The 11,046-nt window shown below is 40.1% G+C and overlaps 2 protein-coding genes across 3 annotated transcripts; one reads left to right on the forward strand and one right to left on the reverse strand.

The window, feature by feature from the left end:
• Positions 1-190: 190 nt before the first annotated feature.
• On the reverse strand, positions 191-2,216 carry vma22 (vacuolar ATPase assembly factor VMA22). Of its 2 annotated transcripts, XM_080854549.1 has the most exons (6): positions 2,154-2,196; positions 1,828-1,971; positions 1,529-1,632; positions 1,071-1,198; positions 648-827; positions 191-442 (listed from the first exon to the last, which is right to left on the reverse strand). In XM_080854549.1, exons 2-6 carry the CDS (start codon positions 1,942-1,944, stop codon positions 324-326), a joined length of 648 nt encoding a protein of 215 aa, XP_080710675.1. In that variant the 5' UTR covers positions 1,945-1,971; positions 2,154-2,196; the 3' UTR covers positions 191-323. The 2 variants fall into 2 exon arrangements, with proteins under 2 accessions (XP_080710675.1, XP_080710674.1); XM_080854548.1 differs by having other exon boundaries at positions 1,828-2,216.
• A 1,266-nt stretch (positions 2,217-3,482) lies between these two features.
• ebp (EBP cholestenol delta-isomerase) lies at positions 3,483-5,312 on the forward strand. Its single transcript, XM_080854376.1, has 5 exons — positions 3,483-3,611; positions 3,873-4,188; positions 4,294-4,330; positions 4,551-4,681; positions 4,846-5,312. Exons 2-5 carry the CDS (start codon positions 3,873-3,875, stop codon positions 5,070-5,072), a joined length of 711 nt encoding a protein of 236 aa, XP_080710502.1. The 5' UTR covers positions 3,483-3,611; the 3' UTR covers positions 5,073-5,312.
• The last annotated feature ends 5,734 nt before the right edge of the window (positions 5,313-11,046 follow it).

Genomic DNA, 11,046 nt, shown 5'->3' on the forward strand with positions numbered 1-11,046 from the left:
GGAAGACCATCAGTTCTGTTTTGGCGAGGTTCAGCTGAAGGTGGTGGTTAATTATACTATGACAATCAAAAAACACAAAAAGGCAACATTAATAGTTCATTTTGTTCTTTAAATTGCAGATATTTGGACCCTTATGACATCGTGATAATAAATAAAACACAAATGACAGATAACACAACTACAATTTATACAACTTTATAACAATTGTAAAAGGACCTCTACCACTAATTTCTGGACGGGACAATAAATGTTATATTATATCTGTGGGGGGGAATGAAAGAGGACAGATAAATCAATGGAGCAGTACTCCTATAACAGGAGCATCATTCTTCAGTTAGTCCAGCCGTGGAGCTCTTGTGTTTCTCCTTCATCCTCTGAAGCTCAACCCTGGTGGCTAGAATTGCACTCTGAAGGGCTGCAACCTCTGCTGCATGTTCAATCACTGTGAAAACAACATGTGCTAATTAGTCCTAATTATATCATTTACAAGAAAGACAGGTTTTTTCCCCAATATATTTTCTTATTATTATTATATTTGACCCAATGTAAATTGTACTTTAGTGGTAAATAATAAATACATGATAACCAGATTACACAGAGTTGTGAATTTAAACACTTTCTGTTTAATATCTATTTTTCAGTCTCACCTTGCTTGAAGGCAGACTGCGCTTGCTTCAGGTTTTGTGGAACGAGGATACCAAACCACTTCAGAGGATCTTGGTGGTCAGTGCGGTCTGCTTTGGCTTTGTGTGATGTCTCTTTCTGCTGTCCACTGGAGACTTCTTCCTCAAGTTCACTTAGTTTCTTGTGCCCTCTTCTTCTGAGTCCTTGAGGGAATTAAATGAGTCATATCATCAAGTTTTCCTCAGTAAAACCATTTCAAGTAAAGAGGCTGTCTAGTAAGATCTGGTCAAGGAGGCATTTTACCTTTTGCTTGTACAGACAAATTCAGTATCAACAAACACCAGTCAGGTTATCACATACAAACTTAAAAACAGAATCTACAAAATGGGGCAGTGCAGTCTGAAGGGCACTTATGGCACTTACAACTTGGGTGAATGCAACATTACCTTCGCTGGTTGTAGTGCCTTCCTCTTTCGGACCTATGTCTTCCACTGTGACACCACCATTGTCTCCACCTGCAATCTGAAATTCTTCCCTTTGTGTCTGAAACTCAGCTTCTCCTGAGGCAACCACTCTGATTGACAAAAAAAACATGTAATAGTTATTGTAAACAATAATAAAAAAAAAAACACAAACTAAACAAAAGCAAAAAACTATTATAAGTCTGCTTGAGTGTGTATTCTTGCCTTTTATTTCCCAGGTTGATATTTGGTACTTGGTTTAACCTTTGACAAGGCACCTCTACATAAATTAATTCTGCTTGAATTTAAATGTTAAAGCCTGGCAAAGGCAAGAGTAATCTTCTACGTCCAGTTTCCTATTTCCATAACTATAAAATACCTAGCAACACTTTTCCTCTGGATGTTTTAGTCAATAATGTGACTAGTTGTAACAGTCCACTCACTTGGTATGAACGCGAACAAGAGGGACCATCTCACTGGCATACTGGAGTGCTGAAACTTGTTTGTTCCCCATGGAGTACCGAGCTTTAGAGATAGAGAACCAACCCTGACGAATACAAGTATTGTTATAACGTGAATCTACACACATTTAAAATGAATACAATTGGGTAACGCCAGATAGTGTTAGATCAAAACATCTAGTACTGGTGTCTTAAGCAACTGAAAATAAAATCGTCTAGATTGCTTAAGACACCAGTACTAGACGCTGAAGAGACTCTAGAGCAAATTATCTCGGGACAACCTCTTCGATGAGGGAGTTTAGTTTCTCTCTTTTCTCCTCCAAATCCTCCAACTGGTCCATGAGGTGGAGCAGTTTGTGGTCCAAACTGAGAGAAGCATCTTCCACATCCAATCCCATTTTCACGTTTTACTCAAAACGAAACAACTGTAACATTAACGTTAGTTAGGGTAACTAGTGCTTTGCTAAATGGCTACCTAGCTAGTGCAGGTTTTGTTATGGTATATTCCCAAACATGGAAATGTCATGGGCGGTTGGTAAGTATAGCGATCTGTGCATAGACAAAGCGTTTCATCAAGTTGTTTTCAGAAAATCTAATTTAACGTTACCTAGGTTGATAATGGCTCTGTTTAAGCCATACTCAACTATACGCGAAACATAATCTTGTGTTGAATGCTGTCTTCCGCTTTTTAGGTCATGTGCCATATGACGTACATCCACCAACAAACGAGGCTTTAACAGTCTGCAGTGCAGACAAAGCTACATGCAAAAAGCTGTAGCATGTAGGCATTTCCAACCCAAGGGGTCTGGGTGAGACATATGAATCCCATCAAAAACATGAAAAAGTACATGAAATATAAAGGTAATGTTGGCAAAAAATTCGTATTCCCATACCGGGAGTCGAACCCGGGCCGCCTGGGTGAAAACCAGGAATCCTAACCGCTAGACCATATGGGACTACACAAGAAATGTAAAGGCAAAGAGTGTATAAAACACGCAAGCGTTGGTTTGCTAATAGGCTGCTTAACTCAGGTCCACATCAAATTCGCTCATTCGCATTCAACTCTTGCCAAAGACGTGCACCATATGATGGCAGCGTACTTGATTAGCCATATAGGTCCATGGCTCCGTAGCCTACAAAGTCCCCGCCCTGTTGTAAAACCGTTATTTTAAATGCTTCTAGTTCTTTCCACACCGAACAAATATATAAACGCAAAATGTTGGGTTTTGGTCCCATGTTCGAACTGGGATAAATTAATTTAAAGCTAGAAGTCTGTGCATAATCATAACTTATCAGCATGTATAGCATAGCTCACAGTAATGCCCTGACAGCTTTTTTTTTTTATATGTACTATATAATATTTGAGATTTTTCCATGTTGCGTTTTTATTTTTGGTCAGTATACGTCAAATGGTAATTGTATTGACACACACGTCCTACTTCATATATACTCTGCATCTGATTATAAACCAACTTTACCGAGTACGATTTCAGCACCCCAGTAGCTCGCCGTGATCGTATAGTGGTTAGTACTCTGCGTTGTGGCCGCAGCAACCCCGGTTCGAATCCGGGTCACGGCAGGGATAATACCCTGACACGGCAAGGGGTCAATCTTTTTAGCTTTCGAAAAAGTATTATATTTATTTAAGCATAAACTCACAACAATTGTAGCGCTGTTTTTACAGTGTCGAGTAATTTATTTGATAGCTGGTAGTTCGGTCGCTGTACATGTCCTCAAGAGGAGGATCCTCAGTGATGCAACAACCTGTGACGATATCCATGTTCCGAGACAGCCATCCAATTACTAACTAGAAAACCCTATCGTCTTTCTCGCGCAAATGCGTCCTATGTTCCTGATTGGCCACTTTTATCACATGGACCTACAGAGTAGATAGGAAACGGAGCAGTGGCAAGTGGCGCGATCTTTTCTTACGATAGTCAAGTTTCAGTATGTTAAGGTTCACGTAATTGCCTCTTAAGGTAAACGTCAGTGATTCTTCTCTCTATGCATCAGTGGTAACGGCAGGTTTGTATAAAATAGAGGACCATCTCCACCGATTGCAAACGTAAGTTGGGTAAACAGTGTCCAATAGTATGCTATTGTGTCCATGTGCAATAAGGCGTTATCAAAACTAACATAAGAATATTATGACTACTAGTCTTGTATGACTTGTATGACTACTGTACTGTATTCTAATAGGTTCTTTATATTGAACATATTGTATTGCATATTATATTGTATTGCAGAACCTTCTCCAAACTATTATTTCTTACTGCCAACTAAATGTTACTCACACACCTTCATACCTTCAAACCACTTTTGACAGATGACGGAGGAAACAAGTTCAGGTCCTTCCACAGACCATCCATACTGGCCACGTAACCTGTCCCTTCCAAGCTATGTTCCCAATGACCGGTCTATGACAGAAATCCTGGTCTTCCTGTTCTCAGTGTCAGGGGGGCTGCTGTTGGGTACCTGGGCACTGACTGGGAGGAAAGTGGCAGGAGGGAGGCTCAGTGCTGCGAGACGGTTAGCTCTCTGTTGGTTTACTGTGTGTGGCTTTATCCATGGAGTCATTGAGGGCTGGTTTGCCCTTTTCTATTCGGCCATTGCCTCTGATCAGAGCTTCCTTTCACAGCTGTGTAAGTGAGATGCATCTACTGGGATCATATCATGCCTATAGAAAAAAGAATTAGTTAACTGCGCAACATTGAGCAGGACATAAATATTTCAAATGTAATTCACAGGGAAAGAGTATTCTAAAGGGGACAGCCGATACATCATGTAAGTGTTGCACCGTATTTGCATTTTTAAACAAAACATAACATTTTGGGACAGCTATGACTACAGTGGTGATCAAGTGATCAAAGTTTGAAGAAATAATGCCTATTACCAAAGTTTGATTCATATTCATAGTCATGGCTTTATCTTTTAAAATTGACAGTAATTAAAAATGTAACCAGCCAGTATAGCCATTGCATTGACGCTGTGTCCATCTCCCCAGAGCTGACAACTTCACAGTCTGCATGGAGACCGTGACAGCTTGCCTGTGGGGCCCCTTCAGCCTATGGTTGGTGCTGGCGTTCCTGTACAATCAGCCCTACCGCTATGTGCTACAGCTTATCATCTCTCTGGGTAAGAATGCAATTGCCTTGGAGGATTAGTAAGGTCTTTTTAAAACTCCTATTTTGTGAAAAATGATCATGTCTTATCATTCATGGTTGTTGTGTTGGTTAATTGTTGCCAACTGCTCCCCCTCAGTTTCAGAGATTGATCCTATGACTGCATTTTTTACACAGGTCAGCTTTATGGGGTCGTGCTCTACTTTTACACAGAACACAGAGATGACTACATACACAGCGAATATGGACATCCCATCTACTTCTGGTTCTACTTTGTGTTCATGAACGTCCTCTGGATAGTCATCCCGTTTGTTCTAATTGTGGATGCGTGGTGTCAGCTCTCAACTGTCCAAGCCCTTTCAGACAGAGCAATGTCTCAGTCAAGTAAACGCAAGGCTAATTAGTGAAGAGCACTTTAATTTAGCCTTACAGCCCAACCAAGATGTTGTCCCTTGGACTGTATTGTTTTAAATGGTGCATCACGGACACATTGAAAATTTGCCTCATGATGACACTAATGCTGCTTAGGCCTTTTCATGAATTCATTACACTGTGATCCATGACATTTTATTTTTCATAAGTTTATAGCTTTTACAATCTATTATGTGCAGAAGTTTGACTTCTAAGATCATTCTGTTCATATTGAAAGGCAAGGTGGATAGGTCCTTTGTACTATCATTGTTTCCAAATAAAATATTAAATAATTTCCATACTGACTGAAGTGTGTTTTTCTGAGATACAGCATCATATGAGAAAATTAGTATTTAATTTGTTGATAAGAGCATTGAATGAACCCATGCTCATGTAACAGGTTTAGAAATTATTAATATGTGTGCAATCTTTTATTTAGTATTTTATGTATATAAGTTTTATTTCACCTAAATCTTGATTTCTTTCATTATAGCTAGGATTGTATGGTTATTTTGTTGAGTAAGTGCGCCCTCTACTGGCTGGTTTAATGGCTATAGGCTGCAGTTATGTGCCTGGCTCAGTCTATGTTTTGCCATGCAACAAAAGGTACGTGTTAATAGTGTGTCCATAATCATTTAATGCAGATTAGTAATATATGTGTTTTAGATAAAATTGTGGTGCACATGGGGGTTCATTATTATGTTTTGTGGTCAGGACATGTAGAGTTGGTTAGTTTGTTTTGAGATTTTGGGATGTATTTGCTGTTTTGTAAGTTTTGGGATTAGATATAGCTAACCTCGTGCGCTACCTATTTTACTATGCTAGTTTTCGTTTTTCTGTCGTGTAGTGTAGCCCATATGTTTCAGTTGTCCTTTTCTTTTGTCTGTCTATGCTTGTCTGACTGAAGTGTGATTTTCTGAGATACAGCATCAGAAAATTAGTATTTCATTTGTTGATAAGAGCATTGAATGTACGCCACAGGCTATGTTTTAGGATTTATATTCGAGGTATGTTCACAACACTGAAACAGTCAGTACAGTAAAACAAACAACCCATGCTCACACACAATTAAAAACACCTTCATTACCACGGGGGAGCAACATACAGCAATATGTACATCAGGTATAATACACCAAACTACACCAAACTAAGTAAACTGGAAAAGATTTACCAAGTAAACTGATCAATGATTAATAAGTGTCTCCTTCCATCATCACAGTGCATTCTGTTTCTTTTTACTCTAAGGTATTTCACTGTAGTGTTTACATTTTTCTTGGTTTGTCATTAAGATAAATCATAAAAAGAACATTTAAAAATACTTAAAATGCATACTTTATTATAAAACTTGAAAACAATCAATAGATCAGTGGTTGTTTGTTTCAGAATATATCTAGATGCATCTTTAAACGCTAACTGTAGAGGCGTTCAGTAACTTCTAGACGGTATTTAACAACTTCCGTTTGCTCTATGATACGTGCCGAAATAGCTCAGTTGGGAGAGCGTTAGACTGAAGATCTAAAGGTCCCTGGTTCGATCCCGGGTTTCGGCAGTTTTGCAGTCTATTCTTCTAGTCGCGAATGGCCATAGACATGAATAGGCCGAATAGCTGTAATAACGGACAACCAGCCAATAGGATTGAAGCTTTTTTTCTTGAGCCATTTTGCCTGTGCGGAGTGCCATTAAACCCCCTTACCTGTTCTAAAATCAGCGCAAACCACGGACTCGCGGGGCTTATTGCTTTTCTGAAACTGTTACTACAAATGTTTGATATGGTTTCATAAATAAAGACAATTAAATTTAAGAAACAATAGTTTAATGATAAACCGCCATTCTTCCGCCACTAAAAAATATAGTTCCTAAATAAATCGTTGCCACGCAACCTTTGAAGCAACGCAACAGCCATGTATACGCTGCGCAGTAATATGGAATGGTATCATAGAATGTTATGAGGTCAAATTGATAGTTTTCAGTGACGTCACAACAATTGTTAGCTGACGGGCAAAAAGAACAGCGAAACAGCGAAAAACAGTGAAAAACGCCGAGCAGTGCCTACTCAAATACGATTGCCATCAACCACAGACCATACCACTATAGCCAGACAGAAATATTCACAAGGGAAAACAAATTAGGAACTTGTGATACATTTATTGCAGGTGTCCTGACATTTTTATTTCGTTAACCTCCCCACAGTCCCTGTCTGAGCTCCAGTGTGGAGATATTTACATCTATCTAATAGAAAATCCGTCCCCATACACATCTCACAGAAAGAAACAGAAAGCCTACAGAAGCACAGATAGTTATTTAATTTTCAGAAGTGGTTGGGTTCACAACGATGTCGTCTGGAAGGTGAAAGCTAAAAACCATCTTCATAATAAGAGCAAAGATAAATGCCATTTATTAGCTAGGTACCAGCTAGCGAGGTACCTGCTGTAAGCTAGCAGCCGTTAGCCTACCCAACGATGTTCGTTATGTTTTGAAACAATTCCCTGGTTTAAACCAGTACGAAAACCTTGTCTGGCGAATGACAACTTAAATGATCTTCCCATATATTTTCTACTGACATTGTAGTATTACTAGTTGAATGACAAAATACAAGCCTAACCTACTTGCTTGCTTAGGTAGCCTACTAAGGTAGATCAGCAGCTGGGTAATCCCATTCGAATCGTTTTGATGCTTTGTTTCTTGTCTTTATTAGGCCTACTTGATTTGTTCCCATTTTAGGTAGTTATTCTGATAAATTAGGCGACCAGAACAGGGTGACTGCTTTTATTTCCAGCTCCAAAAGTAAGTCTACAGTTTACTGTGTGTCCGAGAAAAGTTGAACCAGAAGGCGCATACAATCAGCTGGCAGCCACGGCGAAATAAACACTTATTGTATCAGCTGGCAGGAGCGGTAGCGGGTTTTAAATGCGATTAAAAACTAAATCCGGGGTTGTCTCCTCGCCGATTTAAACAGCCAACCGAACAACAGCTGTCTGGCATTTTACTAACTTATATTAAAAGAGCTTGAAAGGTGGGTGGTTCCTGTATTAACTCCCGTGTTAAATAGCTTTGGAACGTCTTTTTTGCCCTTCAGCTGGTCATTCTGACGTCAGCTGAAAACTATCAATTGTAAGGTAATGCTGGATTTTACAATGGCTTTTAGCCAACCACAATCAAGGATTGAAACAATCAGTTTTAGAATATTTATTTTAGATTCCCCAGATGCAGTGTAATCGAATCTAAGATATATTTAAGCAATAAGGTTCGAGAGGCAGTACGGTATCGTCAATAATGTACTTGTTCGAGGGTGTTGTTAGGCCCGACATTAGGGTCCACTAGGGTCCAAGGAAAATGTTGTTATCGAAGGGGGTACGTGCGGCTATGTGTGGACATCTGTGTACCCTTTTTGTGACAGCACAGACTTGTCCGCACGGCGACTACGCTACAAGGGCAGCAACTGTTCGACTGCAGACTCAAAGTGGACTAGAAAGTATAGAAGTAACAACTAAGCGCCTGTGGTGTCTGCAACTGTCCGTATGCATGTCCGCAAGTGAGTTAAATCAAAGCCTGAGTAATTGTGTGTTTGTATGTGTGTGGTTGATTTGCTGTGCACCTTCCTTCAAATAACTTGGCTTGGCCATACTTCTTTGCGACTGTACTGGCGTGCCTGGAGGTGGGTTGTCAGTCACAAATGGTTTTGCATTGTCAGGAGCAGGTTTTGTAAAGTCCTGCGTGTTTCCCTCTGGAACACAGCTGTTTCCCACAGGAATGGAATGCTCTGACGCTGCAAACCCTGCTGATGACCCCCTTCCCATGGCTCCATGGTCTTTGGTCCAATCAAGTCTTTGTCCTCAGATCTGGCCAGTATCTGATCGACGTGTCTTTACACAATGTTGCCATCTCCCAGCATGATCTTATAGGGGTCATTGGTTATGACCCCGGGGATCCACTTAGGTCCATGACTGAAGTTTGTTATGATCACTGCGTCTCCCTCATGGAAACTTCTCTCTCTGAACTTGCTTGCCATGAAGTTTCTTTTGGATGCTTTATTTTCGTTCCACTCTTGTTAGGGCGGTCTGGATGAATTTGGTCCAGTGTAGATCTTAACCTCTGCCTTTCAACATTTCAGCTGGTGACAGCCCGGTGGTGGACTGTGGTGTAATGCGATAACTAAACAGCACTCGTGTCGTGACACCATAGTGTTGAGGTTCCTGTCACCTGCCTTCTTCATCATTACCTTGAATGTCTGGACTGCGCGCTCAGCACAGCCATTGGAGGAAGCATGATAGGGGGCAGAGGTGATGTGCTCGATATCTTTTTTAGCATGAATTCTGCACTCAGAAAACATGAGCCAGTATCGGACACAATTGTCTCCGGTAGGCCCTGATTGCTAAAGATCTTCCGTAGACATTAAAAAGTGACGACTGAAATCGAGGCATGAAGTAGCTGGAGAATGTTGTACATGTACATCCCTTTCCCACAGCACCCTAGTAAAATGACTGCACTAGATTTGGGCCTGTACTGCTAAGTTGCATTCATGGGCTCAGCAACTGTGCTATATTCAAATTGCTTGTTATAACTGGGGCATTGTGGTTCTCTCTTCATTTTACCCTTTAAACGCAAGGAACACCTGTACATCAATGTGAAATGTATTTATTTATAGCTCTACTGATGGCTGGAATGTGTAAGTACTCATTTGTCAGTACATAACTTCAGTTTCAGAGCAGTTATGTGTCACTGTCAAGATTATGTCACGTTAAAAGATTTTTTTCAAAGACATTCATTTAAAACCTTTTGGTCATAATTTCTATCACCAAGGTTTTCTATTCCTCCGAAAAACAGGCTGTCTGCTGGGAAGTGGACGGCCAGGTTGTAACCAAGATGAATGGAAATTTCGAAAAATATTGCTTTTTTCTTTGCAGCAATTTCTTAAGTAAAGAATTTCAGCAGGAGTCAGTTGGCTGCTTCTTGTTAAAAACATGTCGCATGATATATTGTTTTTTATATTTTGCATTACGCATCATGTTACGGCTAGTAAGTGCAGCCACTTCGTGACACGAGCAGCCGTTCAAGGTTAGTGACGTGTTGTCAGAATTAAACCCCACGTGAAATAAACAGCCAGGCCAAGATGGAAATACTTTGACTACCAAGCTAACCTAACGCTTAGTTTATTTACGCTAGCTTGCAACTATGAACATTTTATTTGTAACGTTGCAAAAGTTCACTCCTGTATTTAGCCGACTTCGTAAAAGTTCGGTTAATAAGTCAGTTGACTTAAGACGTAAAACTGAAAGAAAAAAAAAAACGTGTAACAGTCAGGCAAGCGACACCCAGTGTGGACACGTGTCCAATTTCCGATTTCAGTCCGATTTAAATTGGATATTGGACACATGTGTCTCCCCAGAACTAGATTCATTGTGTCCGACTTGAGTCCGACTGGACTCCGATGTAAACCCCTGGACACACGATTCGATTCCGCTGGTAATTGGACTGGGCGCGCATGTGTCTCTCGTATCTGATTCAAATTGGACAACAACAACTTTTGCACGTGCTTGAGATCGTGCCCACAGACATATACATGCATCATATATAATGTATATGATATGATAAACGCTGCTAGACGCTCAGTTCTTGTGCTCCCTCTCATTCACGTTGAAATACTGAAAGCGAAAGTGAAACTTAGAAACTGGAACGCAACTGTTTGGGACAGAACGCGCTAATTCAGTGAACAAATATTTTCATATTACTTTTCCACCCGTTGTTAGTCATGTAATCCATTCATATCGATGTGAATCAATCAATACTAATACAACTTTAGCTGTGGTGTGTTTTTGTTTCATTTCACAACGTATTTACTGTATAATCAACGGTTTTGTTTCATTTCACAACGTATTTACTGTATAATCAACGGTAGCAGATGTAAACATGACAAACTGTTTTGTCACTTCCATGTGCTTTGAGATAGAGCAGTTAACCCCCCATGGA

Source organism: Sprattus sprattus (genome assembly GCF_963457725.1).
Source record: "Sprattus sprattus genome assembly, chromosome: 16".
Taxonomy (NCBI): Eukaryota; Metazoa; Chordata; class Actinopteri; order Clupeiformes; family Clupeidae; genus Sprattus; species Sprattus sprattus.

Excerpts from the sequence above, each read along its gene's own strand:
- vma22 (XM_080854548.1), bottom strand. The coding sequence starts at position 1,944 with ATGGGATTGGATGTGGAAGATGCTTCTCTCAGTTTGGACCACAAACTG. Across the intron at positions 1,633-1,827 it reads TAAACTCCCTCATCGAAGAG|GGTTGGTTCTCTATCTCTAA; the intron begins GTTGTCCCGAGA and ends TGTATTCGTCAG. Across the intron at positions 1,199-1,528 it reads CTTGTTCGCGTTCATACCAA|AGTGGTTGCCTCAGGAGAAG; the intron begins GTGAGTGGACTG and ends TTTGTCAATCAG.
- ebp (XM_080854376.1), top strand. The coding sequence starts at position 3,873 with ATGACGGAGGAAACAAGTTCAGGTCCTTCCACAGACCATCCATACTGG. Across the intron at positions 4,189-4,293 it reads GAGCTTCCTTTCACAGCTGT|GGAAAGAGTATTCTAAAGGG; the intron begins GTAAGTGAGATG and ends TGTAATTCACAG. Across the intron at positions 4,682-4,845 it reads ACAGCTTATCATCTCTCTGG|GTCAGCTTTATGGGGTCGTG; the intron begins GTAAGAATGCAA and ends TTTTTTACACAG.